Below are 19,514 nucleotides of genomic sequence, written 5' to 3' on the forward strand. Positions count from 1 at the left end.
AGGCTGATGCTTGGGGAGGCTGGGAGAGGGAGGCTGATGCTGAGGGAGGCTGGGAGGAGGGAGGCTGGGAGAGGTAGGCTGAGAGAAGAGAGGCTGATGCACACACACACACACACACACACACACACGCGCGCGCACTGCACAACACACCACACACACACACACACACTGGGAACCACAAACAACTGCCCTACACAGACACCCACACACACAGACAACGCTGCACACACACAACACCCAACACACAAACACCGCGGCACACACAAATATATGCACATACCGCACAACACACACATTGCACAAAACATACCTCCCCCCAAAACACACCACACACACACAAACCGCGCAACACACACACACAACGCTACAGACACACAGCGCTCCACAAACAACGCAACACACGCAACACACATACAACACCGCTCTCACCCCCCGTCACACCCAGACAACACCCAGAACATGTACAGCGCCTACACAAACACTTGGTAACTACACACAACAACATCTCTATATATATATATATATATATATATATATATATATATAACAAAAATCATACATGAACTACACAATACATAAATTCTAGAATACCCGATGCGTAGAATCGGGCCACCTTCTAGTGTTATATATAAGAGCCCTGTGGAGGTGGCCGCAGCTTATAGCCAAAAAAAGTGGTGACAGGTTCCCTTTAAAGCAATATGTCTCCAAAACAGGAAATGCACAACAAAACAAATGAGGAACGAATGGGAAGAAACTGGAGTCAATGTCTGTGACCGAATTGTAAGAAATCGCCTAAAGGAAATAGGATTTACATACAGAAAAGCTATAAACAATAAAAAGATAACTGCCTGAAGAGAGCATGTAAATTTCCACAGTCATTGATGATATGAGGCTGCATGTCAGGTAAAGGCACTGGGGAGATGACTGTCATTACATCTTCAGTAAATGCCCAAGTTTACATTGAAATTTTGGACACTTTTCTTATCCCATCAATTGAAAGGATGTTTGGGGATGATGAAATCATTTATCAAGATGATAAATACATCCTGCCATAGAGCAAAAACTGTGAAAACATTCCTTGAAAGAAGACACATAAGGTCAATGTCATGTTCTGCAAATAGTGCGGATCTCAATCCAATTGAAAATCTTTGGTGGAAGTTGAAGAAAATGGTTCATGACAAGGCTCCAACCTGCAAAGCTGATCTGGCAACAGCAATCAGAGAAAGTTGGAACCTTATTGAAGAAGAGTACTGTCTGTCACTCATTAAGTCCATGCCTCAGAGACTGCAAGCTGTTATAAAAGACAGAGGTGGTGCAACAAAATACTAGTGATGTATTGGAGTGTTCTTTTGTTTGCATGTTTTTGTGATTCCATAATTTTTTCCTCATAATTGAGTGATTCCATAATTTTTTTCCCGTTTGGTCTTGAAAACTAACCATTACTGGCTAGCACATTATGTTTTCATGGTTTTTTTTTAGTGTTTCTTAAAGCCAGAAAGTTTACATTTGTAATGACTTTAGTTTTGTGCCATGTCTGTGATCTGCTTTTTTTAAACAAAAGTAAACAACTGAATGAACATTCTCAGAGCCAGGTGAGTCCATCATTTTTCCAGGGGTTGTAGTTATATTCTTGTACATAGGGGGAATATTATAGTAGGTTTATTCTTGTACATAGTGGCAGTATTATAGTAGTTATATTCTTGTTCATAGAGAGCAGTATTATAGTACTGTAGTTATATTCTTGTACATAGGGGGCAGTATTATAGCAGTTATATTCTTGTACATAGGGCAGTATTATAGTAGTTATATTCTTGTACATAGGAGGCAGTATTATAGAAGTTATATTCTTGTACATAGGAGGCAGTATTATAGAAGTTATATTCTTGTACATAGGAGGCAGTATTATAGTAGGTATATTCTTGTACATAGGAGGCAGTATTATAGTAGGTATATTCTTGTACATAGGGGAAGTATTATAGTAGTTATATTCTTGTTCATAGAGAGCAGTATTATGGTAGCTATATTCTTGTACATAAGGGGCTGTATTATAGTAGTTATATTCTTGTTCATAGAGAGCAGTATTATGGTAGCTATATTCTTGTACATAAGGGGCAGTATTATAGTAGCTATATTCTTGTACATAGGAGGCAGTATTATAGAAGTTATATTCTTGTACATAGGAGGCAGTATTATAGTAGGTATATTCTTGTACATAGGGGGCAGTATTATAGTAGTTATATTCTTGTACATAGGGGGCAGTATTATAGTAGTTATATTCTTGTACATAGGGGGCTGTATTATAGCAGTTATATTCTTATACATAGGGGCAGTATTATAGCAGTTATATTCTTATACATAGGAGGCAGTATTATACTAGTTATATTCTTGTACATGGGGGTAGTATTATAGTAGTTATATTCTTGTACATGGGGGCAGTATTATAGTAGTTATATTCTTGTACATAGAGGCAGTATTATAGTAGTTATATTCTTGTACATAGGGGCAGTATTATAGTAGTTATATTCTTGTACATAGGGGCAGTATTATAGTAGTTACAGTATATTCTTATACATAGGGGCAGTATTATAGCAGTTTTCCTTGCTATCCTTATTACACTTGCCTACAGCATCTGCTCCCAGTTTCTGTAGAAATTTGGCTTCTGCAACTGACTCAAAGTTTGGCCCTCCCACCATGCAGTAAACGCCTTCATGGGTGAGATTCGCTTGACCGAGCTTTTGGGCGATTTCGAGAGCAGTAATACGCAGGTCACGATCATATGTGTCCCAGAGGGAGGGAAACCGTGGGCCAAACCTGCAAGAGAATTACACCTGTATTACTCCTCAATAGACCATGCCTGATAAAAATGTTGTTGAGAAAGAGGTTCTGAATCAGCAGCTGTAGCAGTTACTGTACATCCAATAAATAATACATTTTTCTTTACTAATGCACCGTACATTATATACACCCCAGTTGATGCCTATGTAAGAGGAAGAATTCATATAATAGAAATTCTGATGGTGCTTTGTTACAAAACATGGTACCTTTTACTTCAGCTTCCTCGGAATGTCTTTACAATATCTTGGTGTTATAAGGTTACATATATAAAGTGTCATGTATCTGTAGCTCTTATCTAGACATTTTATTTTTACTCTGCAGGTTTTCAATAATGGCAAGCAAAAGATGTTTAGGCATGCTGGAACTTGTAGTTCATTACTAGTTAAGATCACCCCCTCCATTGTCACCTGTCATCATTGGGTCCTCTCAGAGGGTTCAGAGCAGCCAGTCCCGGCATGTTGATGTGATCTCGGATTATCATCAGGTCTCCAGGTCTGTACGTCTCACAGAGCGACCCAGCCGCATTTGTCACCATCAGGACCTTTACTCCCAGCAACTTAAACACTCTGATTGGGAAAGTGACCTGGAGCAAGATTGTCAGAATGTCACAGACAAACGGTAAAGGTAATAAATACAGTGCCGAACCTTCCTGTACTTTCAAGGAAAATAAACCTTAGAAATGGTACAGTGATGTGCAGTTCTCTGTATGTAAATCCTAAAAATTCATCCATATGCCTATACATGTAAGGAAGCAGTACTGTGCAATGCATATAGATTTACTTAGCACCGCATCCTATTGGTACTGAACAGTCCACAGAATTAGCTTTTAGATTGAGAAGGTACAGAATGAGACAAGTGGTACTGTGCAGTATTCATGTATACAGAATAAGAGACTCAGTACCGTGCCAAGTCTATTTATACAGAATAAGAAAAGTGGTACTGTGCAGTGTCCATGCAGTAAATGGAGAATAAAATAAGTGGTATTATTTAGTGTCCACATATACAGTCTAAAGGGTACTTTACACGTTGCGATCTCGCTAGCGAGATTGCTAGTGAGTGTACCCGCCCCCGTCGATTGTGCGTCACGACCTCTCCAAAACCTTTTTTACCTCTTTTGCGATCGTTGAAGGTCACTCGTACGTGTTACACGCTGCGATGTCGCTAACGACGCCGGATGTGCGTCAAACACCGTGACCCCGACGATATATTGTTAGCAATGTCGCAGCGTGTAAATGGCCCTTAAGACTAGCAGTACTGTGCAATGTCCATAATTACAGGATATGAGCAGTATTAGTGTGTGGTGTTCATACATGTTAGGGGCACTTTGCACACTACGACATCGCAAGCCGATGCTTGCGATGTCGAGCGCGATAGTCCCAGCCCCCGTCGCAGCTGCGATATCATGGTGATAGCTGGCGTAGCGAACATTATCGCTACAGCAGCTTCACATACACCCACCTGTCCTGCGACGTCGCTCTGGACGGCGACCTGCCTCCTTATTAAGGGGGCGGGTCATGCGGCGTCATAGCGACGTCACACGGCAGGCGGCCAATAGAAGCGGAGGGGCGGAGATGAGCGGGACGTAAACATCCCGCCCACCTCCTTCCTTCCGCATAGCTGGCGTGAGCCGCAGGACGCAGGTAGGAGATGTTCCTCGCTCCTGCGACTTCACAGACAGAGATGTGTGCTGCCGTAGGAGCGAGGAACAACATCGTAACATCCAAATTATGGAAATGACCGACATTACACCGATGATACGATTATGACGATTTTGCGCTCGTTAATCGTATCAAAAGGCTTTACACACTACTATATCGCCTGCGACGCCGGATGTGCGTCACTTTCAATTTGACCCCACCGACATTGCACCTGCGATGTCGTAGTGTGCAAAGTGCCCCTTAGTGTGTGGTGTTCAAACATTAAAATAAAGAAGTAATACTGTGCAGTGTCCATATATACAGAATAAGAGAAGTGGTACTGTGCAGTGTCCATATATACAGAATAAGAGAAGTGGTATTGTGCAGTGTTCATATATACAGAATAAGAGAAGTGGTACTGTGCAGTGTCCATATATACGGAATAAGAGAAGTGGTACTGTGCAGTGTCCATATATACAGAATAAGAGAAGTGGTATTGTGCAGTGTCCATATATACAGAATAAGAGAAGTGGTACTGTGCAGTGTCCATATATACAGAATAAGAGAAGTGGTATTGTGCAGTGTTCATATATACAGAATAAGAGAAGTGGTACTGTGCAGTGTCCATATATACGGAATAAGAGAAGTGGTACTGTGCAGTGTCCATATATACAGAATAAGAGAAGTGGTATTGTGCAGTGTCCATATATACAGAATAAGAGAAGTGGTACTGTGCAGTGTCCATATATACAGAATAAGAGAAGTGGTACTGTGCAGTGTCCATATATAAGAATAAGAGAAGTGGTACTGTGCAGTGTCCATATATACAGAATAAGAGAAGTGGTACTGTGCAGTGTCCATATATACAGAATAAGAGAAGTGGTATTGTGCAGTGTCCATATATACAGAATAAGGGAAGTGGTACTGTGCAGTGTCCATATATAAGAATAAGAGAAGTGGTACTGTGCAGTGTCCATATATACAGAATAAGAGAAGTGGTACTGTGCAGTGTCCCTATATACTGAATGAGAGAAGTGGTATTGTGCAGTGTCCATATATACAAAATAAGAGAAGTGGTACTGTGCAGTGTCCATATATACAGAATAAGAGAAGTGGTACTGTGCAGTGTCCATATATACAGAATAAGAGAAGTGGTATTGTGCAGTGTTATATATACAGAATAAGAGAAGTGGTACTGTGCAGTGTCCATATATACGGAATAAGAGAAGTGGTACTGTGCAGTGTCCATATATAAGACTAAGAGAAGTGGTACTGTGCAGTGTCCATATATACAGAATAAGAGAAGTGGTACTGTGCAGTGTCCCTATATACTGAATGAGAGAAGTGGTATTGTGCAGTGTCCATATATACAAAATAAGAGAAGTGGTACTGTGCAGTGTCCATATATACAGAATAAGAGAAGTGGTATTGTGCAGTGTTCATATATACAGAATAAGAGAAGTGGTACTGTGCAGTGTCCATATATACGGAATAAGAGAAGTGGTACTGTGCAGTGTCCATATATACAGAATAAGAGAAGTGGTATTGTGCAGTGTCCATATATACAGAATAAGAGAAGTGGTACTGTGCAGTGTCCATATATACAGAATAAGAGACGTGGTACTGTGCAGTGTCCATATATAAGAATAAGAGAAGTGGTACTGTGCAGTGTCCATATATACAGAATAAGAGAAGTGGTACTGTGCAGTGTCCATATATACAGAATAAGAGAAGTGGTATTGTGCAGTGTCCATATATACAGAATAAGGGAAGTGGTACTGTGCAGTGTCCATATATAAGAATAAGAGAAGTGGTACTGTGCAGTGTCCATATATACAGAATAAGAGAAGTGGTACTGTGCAGTGTCCCTATATACTGAATGAGAGAAGTGGTATTGTGCAGTGTCCATATATACAAAATAAGAGAAGTGGTACTGTGCAGTGTCCATATATACAGAATAAGAGAAGTGGTACTGTGCAGTGTCCATATATACAGAATAAGAGAAGTGGTATTGTGCAGTGTTATATATACAGAATAAGAGAAGTGGTACTGTGCAGTGTCCATATATACGGAATAAGAGAAGTGGTACTGTGCAGTGTCCATATATACAGAATAAGAGAAGTGGTACTGTGCAGTGTCCATATATAAGAATAAGAGAAGTGGTACTGTGCAGTGTCCATATATACAAAATAAGAGAAGTGGTACTGTGCAGTGTCCATATATACAGAATAAGAGAAGTGGTACTGTGCAGTGTCCATATATACAGAATAAGAGAAGTGGTATTGTGCAGTGTCCATATATACAGAATAAGAGAAGTGGTATTGTGCAGTGTCCATATATACAGAATAAGAGAAGTGGTACTGTGCAGTGTCCATATATATTGAATAAGAGAAGTGGTATTGTGCAGTGTTCATATATACAGAATAAGAGAAGTGGTACTGTGCAGTGTGTTTTGCACCTAATTGTAGCTTTATAATATTATTTCCTTGGAGTATATAAAGTTCTTTATGAGCACAGGAGAGGTCTGGAAGGTTCCTTTCTCTTCCTTGACCATAGGTTAGTAGAGTTGTGCTGCCCAACAACCCTTTTGACAATTCGATGGTTGTTAGGCAGTATGTCCCTAGCAACCCGACTGACAGCCAATCCAGATTGACACTTTGTAACTTTTAAGCCCCCGTCACATTTAGCGACTTACCAGCGATCCCGAAAACGATGCGACCTGATAGGGATGGCTGGTAAGTCGCTGGTAAGTCGCTGGTGATATGTCACACAGTCAGACCTTACCTACGACTCAGTAACGATACAGGTCGCAGTAGCGACCTGTATAACGATCTCTGCTGTCATTGGGACCCTGTCACACAGTGTCAAACACAGCGATGCGTCCTGCCCAGCAGAACATCGCCTTTGAAGAAAATGGTCCAGGACATTCAGCAACGACTAGAGATCTCACAGCAGAGACCAGGTCGTTGCTGGATGTCACACACAGCGACAGCGCTAGCAAGATCGCTGTTGCGTCACCAAAACCGTGACTCAGCAGCGATGTCGCTAGCGATGTCGCTTAGTGAGATGTGGCCTTTACAGCCTAGCAGTGGTCACACGATGCCACAATTGCCCTTTAAGAAGGAATGGTGTTACATAACTGGTCCTCAGGGCAAGCAGGTAACAGTATAACACACAGCAGATCAGGAGGTCGTCACATGCAGAGGTCTCAGGTCTTACTTTCCACAAGGGATATCCTTCATACACATGGAATCGGCCCTTCATACAGACGCATGACTTGTCCTGCAGAGCGCCGAACACCAGCTGCCCCGAGTGTCCCACCACTGAAATGAAAGGAGTCAGCGCAGAAGAGGATAGTCTGTTCTTAGGAAAACTGGGTAAAAGCTAACAGTTCTGTGTCTGTAGCTCTCACAGGGGTTGTCCTCTATTTTCTCAGATTCCTAAAATGCGGTTTATATATTTTACCGTCGTACCATAATATGGCGAGTATGAAGAGATCCTGTACATGAATGTTCTTTTACTGCAGTTTTATTATGGACTTCACAAGCATAAGGTACACAGCAATGCCACAGGAGACACTTTGGGGGCAACTTACCAAGGTTGATATTCCATGTGCCAGTCTTAAAGAGATACCCGCTGGAGAAAGCATGCCTAGCAGTACATGTGTCCCATCTTACGCTGTCCATGCTGGATTTTTCAAACATTGCCTATATAGCCTAACAAAATCCAGATGGAATATCCCCAGCTATACTGGTATGTGCAGGGCTGTATTTTGCCTTCGTGCTGCCCTAGGCACTTTAAGTGGTCGCGCCCCTTAGTGACAACGTAAAACTGAGTTTTCGCACACGACATCTGTTTAAGGCAGATCTACTCTGTAGCACACTTTAAAAAGTATCAATAAGAAACGAACCCCCCCCAATGGGAATCACCACAGGCACATCAAAACATAGCATGAGTATAAAATATTCCCACCACACCGTCCCCACTTATATACTGTGACTGTCACACTGCCCCTAATAAACTACACACTGCCCTCCCTTATAAACTACTGTATATCCACCACACCTTCCTCGATTATGAAATATGATCTGTACATTGTGAGGAGGGAGCAGCATGATGTGAGGACAATGTCCCATGCATGCTGCCCCCTCTTCACAATGTCCTATGCATGCTGCCCCCTCCTCACAATGTCCCATGCATGCTGCCCCCTCCTCACAATGTCCCATGCATGCTGCCCCCTCCTCACAATGTCCCATGCATGCTGCTCCCTCGTCACAATGTCCCATGCATGCTGCTCCCTCCTCACAATGTCCCATGCTTTCTGCCCCCTCCTCACAATGTCCCATGCATGCTGCCCCCTCCTCACAATGTCCCATGAATGCTGCCCCCTCCTCACAATGTCCCTTGCATGTTGCCCCCTCCTCACAATGTCCCATGCATGCTGCCCCCTCCTCACAATGTCCCATGCATGCTGCCCCCTCCTCACAATGTCCCATGCATGCTGCCCCCTCCTCACAATGTCCCATGCATGCTGCTCCCTCCTCACAATGTCCCTTGCATGCTGCCCCCTCCTCACAATGTCCCTTGCATGCTGCCCCCTCCTCACAATGTCCCATGCATGCTGCCCCCTCCTCACAATGTCCCATGCATGCTGCCCCCTCCTCACAATGTCCCATGCATGCTGCCCCCTCCTCACAATGTCCCATGCATGCTGCCCCTCCTCACAATGTCCCATGCATGCTGCTCCCTCCTCACAATGTCCCATGAATGCTGCTCCCTCCTCACAATGTCTCATGCATGCTGCCCCCTCCTCACAATGTCTCATGTATGCTGCTCCCGCCTCACAATGTCCCATGCATGCTGCTCCCTCCTCACAATGTCCCATGCATGCTGCTCCCTCCGCACAATGTCTCATGCTTGATGCTCCCTCCTCACAATGTCCCATGCATGCTGCTCCTTCCTCACAATGTCCCATGCATGCTGCTCCCTCCTCACAATGTCTCATGCATGCTGCCCCCTCCTCAGTGTCCCATGCATGCTGCCCCCTTCTCACAATGTCCCATGCATGCTGCCCCCTCCTCACAATGTCTCATGCATGCTGCCCCCTCCTCAGTGTCCCATGCATGCTGCCCCCTTCTCACAATGTCCCATGCATGCTGTCCCTCTCCATGAGCTCCTAATGCTGCCTTCCTCTTTTCCATAATGAGACCTTCATGTTGCCCCACTCATGCTAAGACCACCACACTAACGCTTATGCTGAGACCCCCCACACACACACTACCCCACTCTTGATATTGACTCCCCTACATTGCTCCACTCCATACTGATCCCACACATGCTGCCCCTTCTTCACAATGCTGCCCCCTCTTATTCTGAGTCCTTACACTCCCCCCACCCAATCGATTTTGTCATTGCACTATCCCTCATCCCTTGTCCTTTGTCTCTAGCATTAGCCCCTCTCTCCCACTCCCCCAGCATCAGCCTCTCTCCCCCAGCATCAGCCTCTATCTTCCCTCAGCATCAGCCTCTCTTCCCCAGTCTCAGCCTTTGCCTCCCCCCAGCCTCAGCCTGCCCCAGTCTCCGCCTCAGCCTCCCTCCAGCCTCCCTCCAGTCTCAGCCTCAGCCTCCCTCAAGTCTCAGCCTAAGCCTCCCTCCAGTCTCAGCCTCAGCCTCCCTCCAGCCTCCCCCCAGTCTCTGCCTCCCTCCAGCCTCCCCCCAGTCTCTGCCTCTGCCTCCCTCCAGCCTCCCCCCAGTCTCAGCCTCAGCCTCCCTCCAGCCTCCCCCCAGTCTCAGCCTCAGTCTCCCTCCAGCCTCCCCCCAGTCTCAGCCTCCCTCCAGTCTCAGCCTCTGCCTCCCTCCAGCCTCCCCCCAGTCTCTGCCTCTGCCTCCCTCCAGCCTCCCCCCCAGTCTCTGCCTCTGCCTCCCTCCAACCTCCCCCCAGTCTCAGCCTCTGCCTCTCTCCAGTCTCAGCCTCTGCCTCCCTCCAGCCTCCCCCCAGTCTCAGCCTCTGCCTCCCTCCAGTCTCAGCCTCTGCCTCCCTCCAGTCTCTGCCTCTGCCTCCCTCCAGCCTCCCCCCAGTCTCTGCCTCTGCCTCCCTCCAGCCTCCCCCCAGTCTCTGCCTCTGCCTCCCTCCAGCCTCCCCCCAGTCTCAGACTCTGCCTCCCTCCAGCCTCCCCCCAGTCTCTGCCTCTGCCTCCCTCCAGCCTCCCCCCAGTCTCTGCCTCTGCCTCCCTACAGCCTCCCCCCAGTCTCTGCCTCCCTCCAGCCTCCCCCCAGTCTCTGCCTCTGCCTCCCTCCAGCCTCCCCCCAGTCTCAGCCTCTGCCTCTCTCCAGCCTCCCCCCAGTCTCAGCCTCTGCCTCCCTCCAGCCTCCCCCCAGTCTCAGCCTCTGCCTCTCTCCAGCCTCCCCCCAGTCTCAGCCTCTGCCTCCCTCCAGCCTCCCCCCAGTCTCTGCCTCTGCCTCCCTCCAGCCTCCCCCCAGTCTCTGCCTCTGCCTCCCTCCAGCCTCCCCCAGTCTCAGCCTCTGCCTCCCTCCAGCCTCCCCACAGTCTCAGCCTCTGCCTCCCTCAGTCTCAGCCTCTGCCTCCCTCCAACCTCCCCCCAGTCTCAGCCTCTGCCTCCCTCCAGCCTCCCCCCAGTCTCTGCCTCTGCCTCCCTCCAGCCTCCCCCCAGTCTCTGCCTCTGCCTCCCTCCAGCCTCCCCCAGTCTCAACCTCTGCCTCCCTCCAGCCTCCCCACAGTCTCAGCCTCTGCCTCCCTCCAGTCTCAGCCTCTGCCTCCCTCCAACCTCCCCCCAGTCTCAGCCTCTGCCTCTCTCCAGTCTCAGCCTCTGCCTCCCTCCAGCCTCCCCCCAGTCTCAGCCTCTGCCTCCCTCCAGTCTCAGCCTCTGCCTCCCTGCAGTCTCTGCCTCTGCCTCCCTCCAGCCTCCCCCCAGTCTCTGCCTCTGCCTCCCTCCAGCCTCCCCCCAGTCTCAGCCTTTGCCTCCCTCCAGCCTCTTCCCAGTCTCTGCCTCTGCCTCCCTCCAGCCTCCCCCCAGTCTCTGCCTCTGCCTCCCTCCAGCCTCCCCCAGTCTCAGCCTCTGCCTCCCTCCAGCCTCCCCACAGTCTCAGCCTCTGCCTCCCTCCAGTCTCAGCCTCTGCCTCCCTCCAACCTCCCCCCAGTCTCAGCCTCTGCCTCTCTCCAGTCTCAGCCTCTGCCTCCCTCCAGCCTCCCCCCAGTCTCAGCCTCTGCCTCCCTCCAGTCTCAGCCTCTGCCTCCCTCCAGTCTCTGCCTCCCTCCAGCCTCCCCCCAGTCTCTGCCTCAGCCTCCCTCCAGCCTCCCCCCAGTCTCTGCCTCTGCCTCCCTCCAGCCTCCCTCCAGTCTCAGCCTCTGCCTCCCTCCAACCTCCCCCCAGTCTCAGCCTCTGCCTCTCTCCAGTCTCAGCCTCTGCCTCCCTCCAGCCTCCCCCCAGTCTCAGCCTCTGCCTCCCTCCAGTCTCAGCCTCTGCCTCCCTCCAGTCTCTGCCTCTGCCTCCCTCCAGCCTCCCCCCAGTCTCTGCCTCTGCCTCCCTCCAGCCTCCCCCCAGTCTCTGCCTCTGCCTCCCTCCAGCCTCCCCCCAGTCTCTGCCTCTGCCTCCCTCCAGCCTCCCCACAGTCTCAGCCTCTGCCTCCCTCCAGTCTCCCCCCAGTCTCAGCCTCTGCCTCCCTCCAGCCTCCCCCCAGTCTCTGCCTCTGCCTCCCTCCAGCCTCCCCCCAGTCTCAGCTTCTGCCTCTCTCCAGCCTCCCCCAGTCTCAGCCTCTGCCTCCCTCCAGCCTCCCCCCAGTCTCTGCCTCCCTCCAGCCTCCCCCCCAGTCTCTGCCTCTGCCTCCCTCCAGCCTCCCCCAGTCTCAGCCTCTGCCTCCCTCCAGCCTCCCCACAGTCTCAGCCTCTGCCTCCCTCCAGTCTCAGCCTCTGCCTCCCTCCAGCCTCCCCCCAGTCTCAGCCTCTGCCTCTCTCCAGTCTCAGCCTCTGCCTCCCTCCAGCCTCCCCCCAGTCTCAGCCACTGCCTCCCTCCAGTCTCAGCCTCTGCCTCCCTCCAGCCTCCCCCCAGTCTCAGCCTCTGCCTCCCTCCAGCCTCCCCCCAGTCTCAGCCTCTGCCTCCCTCCAGCCTCCCCCCAGTCTCAGCCTCTGCCTCCCTCCAGTATCTGCCTTTGCCGCCTCCCCCCCCGCATGCGCAGATCTCTGGTCTGCATTAGAGACACTCCCACGCTCCTTATGAATCCACTTACCTGCTCCAGTGCCCGCCGCCATCTTCCTGGCTCACGTGAGTATCCTCTTCTGACACCGGCTTCCATCACGGCGTCCTCCGCGGCGTCCTGCTGCGAGCTCTGCATGTGACGTCCACACAGCAGTGGACGCAGCACAGAGGAAGGAGCTGATTGGCGCGCGCCTGTGACCCCGGAAGTGCAGGCGCCGGCAGTTCCGGGGTCAATCAGCTCCCTGTGCTCGGCGGCCACAAAAAAAAATGTAAAAAAAAAAAAAAAATTTTTTTTTTTTTTGCTGCCAGAGGGTGCCGCCCCTCACAATCTGCCGCCCTAGGCACCGGACCACGGGTGCCTAGTGGTAAATACGGCCCTGGGTATGTGTGAACACACGCTTATAATGACATATAGAAAACATTCTTAAGATGTGTAGTTGCGACATACCTGTACTTTCTGGAAAATGTGGGATCTGGCTGTAGTTAAAAATTTTTGGGCTACTTAATGTTTCTGCCAGGAGCCCCAGACCAGAACCACAGATGATGGCAATGTCTGGAGGACACTGGATACGGTCCAGCAGCCACCGAGCCGTCTCCTCACAGTCTTCATATCTGTAAGGTAAGTGTAAGAAGGCAATAAGGATCAGACATAGTGGTGTTATAGGGGGATCATTATAAAAATGGGCCTTATTTATAAGAATTTGTGGGAAGAAAAATGATTAATGGTTTTAACATGTGCAGAGTTTTGCTCAGTTTCTACACATGAGCACTATACACATTACCCACATATACCCTGTTTCCCCCAAAAATAAGACATACCCCGAAAATAAGCCCTGGTAGAATTTTGGGGGCTTTTTTGAGTATGCTTAAAATATAAGCCCTACTCCAAAAATAAGCCGTAGTTGCTGCTCCATAAGGAAGTGTATAAGCAGCTGAAAAGTGAAAGAACTGTTCATCAAAAAAACAGATATCCCCAAAAGAAAGCAGACATCAGCATAAAGAAGCAGACCCCCCTCCAAAAAAAAAAATTGCACTCACCAGATCTCAAACAATTAGCGTTTGCAAGTGTCAATGGTGGATGGGCTCTCACACAGAGATCTGCATTGCTGTCAGGTCCCTCACCGTTTCAGCTGCATTGCACTGCAGCTCACAAAGAAATTGGCTACCAATATCATTCTGCGCGAGTGATGCTGCTTCCAGTCACCAGGGGGAGCCAACAGCTGTAGTACGCAGTCACTTGCCAACTCTAATTTTTTGGGGTCTGGTAAGTGCAATTCTTTTAGGGGGTGTCTGCTTTCTTTTTTTGGATAATTCTAGCAGTATATAGAGAATATTAAATTTAAGCAGGTAATTTAACCCTTTGTAAATATAGTATGTACTCACCACTATATGACTTGTTATGTACCATGAGAATAGCGGATTAGATACGAAAATGTGCATCTGAACCAGTATTAGGATTAACACAAAATGTTGATGTTCCAGAATATAATGATTATATTTGAATAATTGTTGATTTTTTTTGTTCAAGAAATAAGAATAAATGTGGATTCTTTTTCATGGGAAAATATAAGACATCCCCTGAAAATAAACCCTAGAGCATCTTTCGGAGCAAAAATAATATAAGACCCTGTTTTATTTTTGAGGAAACTGTTAATACCACTTCACTGGAGGATCTTCGTCACCTCTCTGTATACCTCCCGACACCATTGATGGCACATTTTAAGGACTTCCCCCTAATTCCGAACAACCAATTTGGACATGTTTGTATAATCTGTGCCCCTTTTATAGTTTCATGGGATAGTCATGAAAAACTGGAGGAATACTCTTGGCATTTTAGTAACAGCCCTGGAGTTATCAGAGGACCATCAGAGTCTGAGGGGCAAGTGATCTAACATTCCTGACTATTGGGTACATTTGTTTTTTTAAACAGATAAAGTTTGTTAAGAAGTTGCAAAATGACAAAGATACTACAGTACAGAAAACAAAGGAGTCAATCGGATATACAGATCACCCCAGGAGGAGTCAGCATATGATGGCGAAGATGAAGGTATTTCAGTGTATTATATGCAAAAAAAACACAGTAAAGGGACATTTTTTATTTACTGTTGCCTTGAGCCCCAGCCTATTGTACAGCGCTGTACACAGATTATGAGCCTCTATCCCTCAACTTCCTATTTAAAAAAACAACATTTTACAGACATCTAAGCCCCACTCCGCTCTGTAGGGCAACACCCTAAATGTCATAAATACTCCCCCGTTCAAGCAAATTAGTATAAATACTGGCCCTTTAATGATTCAGCCACTAAAAAGTTGGGACTATTGAAATTATAACTGGATGAGATTTCTTTACAGATTGGAGAATGATTGGATACACTGGTTCCACTTTTCATGGTCACTTATGCATATCCCTTCAACCCCACGTTCTAGATGAGATCATAAGGAAAGTGCGCTATAAGGCTAAAGGACATACAGCAAGAAAAACGGAGCGAGTGGAATGCGATAAAAAAAATCGCATGCCACTTGGACCACTGTTACTCTGTGGGGTCTCTCCCATATGCCTTTTGTTTCTCAGCCTAATCGGACCGAGAAAACAATCGCAGCATGCTCAAAGTGGAATCCAATTTATTTTCTCTCGCACCCATACAAGTCTATGGGTGCAAGGGAAACATCTCACTGCACTCACATCACATTACCCCGGAGTCCAGTGCGATATACGCATCAGCTGACAATGGAAGAGATAGGGAAATCAGTCCCCTCTCCTCCATAGTATGTGCCCCCCCCCCTCCGCAGCTGTGCTACGATTGCATCACAGTGGCATGACACTCGGCTTACAATCCAGCTGAGCGAGAGCCGAGTGTCATGCAATGCACTCGCAGTAGTGCTTGTGTGGCTCCAGCCTAATAAGTATTATAAATACTGTCACATTTTTGTAAGTATTTTATTATATTTTTTCATGGGACAACACTGATGATTTGACACTTTGATACAATGTAAGTAGTCAGTGTACGGCTTGTATAACAGTGTAAATTTGGTGCCCTTTAAATAACTCAATACACAGCCATTAATATCTAAACCGCTGGCAACAAAAGTGAGTACATCCCAAATGAATGCCTAATTATCAATTTTCCCTCCTCTGTGTCATATGAATCATTAGTGTTCCAAGTTCTCAGGTGTGAATGGGGAGCAGGGGTGTTACATTTGGTGTTATAGCTCACACACTCTCATACTGGTCACTGGACGTTCAACATGGCTCCTCATGGAAAAGAATTTTCTGAGGATCTGAAAAAAAGAATTATGCTCTACATAAAAATGGCTGAGGCTATAAGAAGATTGCCAACACCCTGAAACTGAGCTGCAGCACGGTGGCCAAGACCATACAGAGGTTTAACAAGACAGGTTGCACTCAGAATAGGCCTCGCCATAGTCGACTGTAGAAGTTGAGTGCACGTGCTCATAGTCATATAAAGATATTGTCTTTTCAAAATAGATATAAGAGTTCTGCCAGCATTGCTGCAGAGGTTAATGGGGTGGGGGTCAGCCTGTCAGTGCTCAGACCACACACCGCACAATGCAACAACTTTGTCTGTATGGCTGTCATCTCAGAAGAAAGCCTCTTCTAAAGATGATACAGAAGAAAGACCGCAAACAGTTTGCTGAAAGCAAGCAGACTAAGAACATGGATTACTGGAACCATGTCCTCTGGTCTGATGAGGCCAAGATAAACTTATTTGTTTCAGACTGTGTCAAGTGTGTGTGGCGGCAACCAGGTGAAGAGTACAAAGACAAGTAAGTCCTGCCTACAGTCTGGCATGGTGGTGGGAGTGTCATGGTTTGGGGTGCATGGCTACTGGCTGTGGGGAACTAAAGTTTATTAAGGGAACTATGAATGTCAACATGTAATGTGACATAATGAAGCAGAGCAGGATCCCCTCCCTTCGTAAACTGGGCTGCAGGGCAGTATTCCAACCTGATAATGACCCGAAACACACCTTCAAGATGACTACTGCTGTGCTAAAGAAACTGAGGGTAAAGGTACTGGACTGGCCAAGCATGTCTCCAGACCTAAACCCTATTGAGCATCTGTGGGACATCCTCAGACAGAAGATGGAGGAGCGCAAAGTCTCTAACATCCACCCGCTCCGTGATGTCGTCATGGAGAATGGATCCAATGGCTCCTGTGAAGCTCTAGTGTACTCCATGCCCAAGAGAGTTAAGCCAGTGGTTGAAAATAATGGTGGCCACACAAAATATTTACACTTTGGACACATTTTGGCCATTTTCACTTAGGGGGTGTACTCACTTTTTTGCCAGCAGTTTAGACATTAATGGTTGTGTGTTGAGTTATTTAGAGGATACACAAAATTTCCACTATTATACAAGCTGTACACTGACTACTGTACATTGTATCAGTGTCATATCTTGAGTGTTGTCCCATGAAAAGATATAGTAAAAAATATTTCCAAAAAGGGTGTACTCACTTTTGTAATACACTGTGTGTATGTATATGTATATATATATATATATATATATAAAATATATACGGTATATATACACACAGTATGTGTATATATATATTTTTTTATCTATATATATCTATATATATATCTATATATACATATATATATATATGTATCTATATATATATATAAAGCTGAGTGGAGGATACCGGGCACTGCTGATCCCCGTATGGCTGACGAAGCTGTGCTTCCGTGCAGGTGGAGACCTGGGTGCGTGTCCCAAAGCGAAGGCGATACAAGATCCACAGTGTAGAGATGAATAGGTCGCACTCCAAAGGTCAAATAAAGAAATTCTTTTTATTCCACGATCACATCAGGGGTACAGGTAGTGAGGGAGGATGAGGGTGTGCCACGTCCGACGTGGCACACCCTCATCCTCCCTCACTACCTGTACCCCTGATGTGATCGTGGAATAAAAAGAATTTCTTTATTTGACCTTTGGAGTGCGACCTATTCATCTCTACACTGTGGATCTATATATATATATATATATATATTACAGTATATATATATGTGTGTATATATGTGTATATATATATATATATATATATATATATATATATATATATGTATATGTGTAAATATGTATATATATATGTATGTATTGTGTAAGTAGTAGTGACAGGGATATGGGTCCATTTAAATCATCTGCTTTTCCTCCGGTGCAGAACTCTCACCTGAGGTCTTCCTCGCTGTGCATTACTGCCCCTGGTCTCTTCTCGCTTGCCATCTGAAGTTTCTGCTGCAATCCTAATTTTTTAACCAGGAATATAAGGATGTCTAAAATGGCCTGAGGCTGGAGTTAATAATTTCCACGGGACAGATGTAGGGTTAGGACAGAAGGAGGAGTGTGGTGCAGCCTCCGATCGGTCAAGGGGTGTGCCAGCCACTGCCTATTCTACCACTTTGGCCAGCTGTTGCCATGAGTTAAAGGGGTTGTACAGAATAAGGAACAATGGATACTTCTAAAAGCACTGCCACCCCTTTGCACAGGTTGTGCATGGTATTTCAGAGGATCTGAGCTTCCATCACAGATGATGGCATGCTTTTTGACAAACCAGCAATCCTGGGAAAAATCTGCAGGTCACAGCAGGAGCAGTATGCTGATGAAACAGCTGCAATACCAAACACAACCTATGGACACGGGTGGTGCTGTTTTAAAAATAATACAAATAAAAATGAAGCCATATTTTTTAGTTAATTTATTAACTCCTTTAATACCATCCTTGGCATAATGGTGATGACACACATTAGACATCTGCAGCCGATCTAATGATTCTGGTGACAGATTCAATATCAGCATGTTGGATCTGAGCTCTGTTGATTCATTCTTTCCTTGGAGATAAACGTGACATAAAAAAATGTGTCATTTAAGATATTTATCGAATGCAAAACTCCCAGATGACACTGAACCATCAGGAAAAGTTGGAACATTTCACTGCTACAGTATATTGGATTAGGAGTGATATACTCCAGAGTCATTCTGCTGGCGGAGTCATTGTCTGCATACATTACATATCATCTGCTGATGCTTAGCTATATCGGATATCAGACTGGGTTCACATGATGCATTTGTTTGTTGTGGGGGAAGGTCTGCAATTTTCCCAAAAAATGCAGTAAAAATAATTTTACTATAAAGAAAATCACAGCAAAAAACAAATAGCAAATATGTGTTGTGAGCCTGGCGTTAAACTCCAGAGCTGCACTCATTAATCACCATAATGCACAATTTAACTCTGGACCAATCCAGGATAGCAGAATAATGAATACGACTCTGGAGGATAATACAAGATGTAACTTAGGATCAGTAGAGTATAAGTAATGTAATGCATGTACACAGTGCCTCCTCCTTCAGAATAGTGAGTGCAGCTCTGTAGTACAATGCAAAATGAAATGCCGTATCAGTACAGGATAAGTTTCACATGTACACGGTGACTCCCAGAAGAATAGTGTTGCTTTAGGGTATAATACTTGTACAGTATGTAACTCGGGACCAGTACAGGATAAGTAATGTAATGTACAGTATGTACACAGTGACTGCACCAGCAGAACAGTGAGTGCAGCTCTGGAGTATAATACAGAATGTAACTCTCGATAGGTACAGGATAAGTAATTAATGTATGTACAGAGTGACTGCACCAGCAGAACAGTGAGTGCAGCTCTGGAGTATAATACAGAATGTAACTCTTGATAGGTACAGGATAAGTAATTAATGAACCGTATGTAAACAGTGAAAACGTAACATAATAGTGAGTGCTGCTCAGTAGCATACCACATAACATAATTCATAATCTGTACCAGTTAAGAAAATC

The 19,514-nt window shown here is 46.2% G+C and overlaps 1 protein-coding gene across 2 annotated transcripts in view; it reads right to left on the reverse strand.

Moving 5' to 3' along the window:
- LOC142311797 (purine nucleoside phosphorylase-like) overlaps positions 1-19,514 on the reverse strand; it is a 71,512-nt gene that overhangs the window by 8,175 nt on the left and 43,823 nt on the right. Inside the window, exons 1-5 of one of the 2 annotated variants that reach the window (XM_075350543.1) lie at positions 17,880-17,956; positions 13,134-13,297; positions 7,692-7,795; positions 3,243-3,418; positions 2,621-2,811 (exon numbers count right to left, since the gene is read on the reverse strand). In XM_075350543.1, the coding sequence (XP_075206658.1) occupies positions 2,621-2,811; positions 3,243-3,418; positions 7,692-7,795; positions 13,134-13,297; positions 17,880-17,932 (688 nt within the window). In that variant the 5' untranslated portion in view covers positions 17,933-17,956. Of the gene's footprint in view, positions 1-2,620; positions 2,812-3,242; positions 3,419-7,691; positions 7,796-13,133; positions 13,298-17,879; positions 17,957-19,514 lie in introns of those variants that run through there. The other variant, XM_075350544.1, reaches the window with a different exon arrangement.

The sequence above is a fragment of the Anomaloglossus baeobatrachus genome, chromosome 5 (genome assembly GCF_048569485.1).
Source record: "Anomaloglossus baeobatrachus isolate aAnoBae1 chromosome 5, aAnoBae1.hap1, whole genome shotgun sequence".
NCBI lineage: Eukaryota > Metazoa > Chordata > Amphibia > Anura > Aromobatidae > Anomaloglossus > Anomaloglossus baeobatrachus.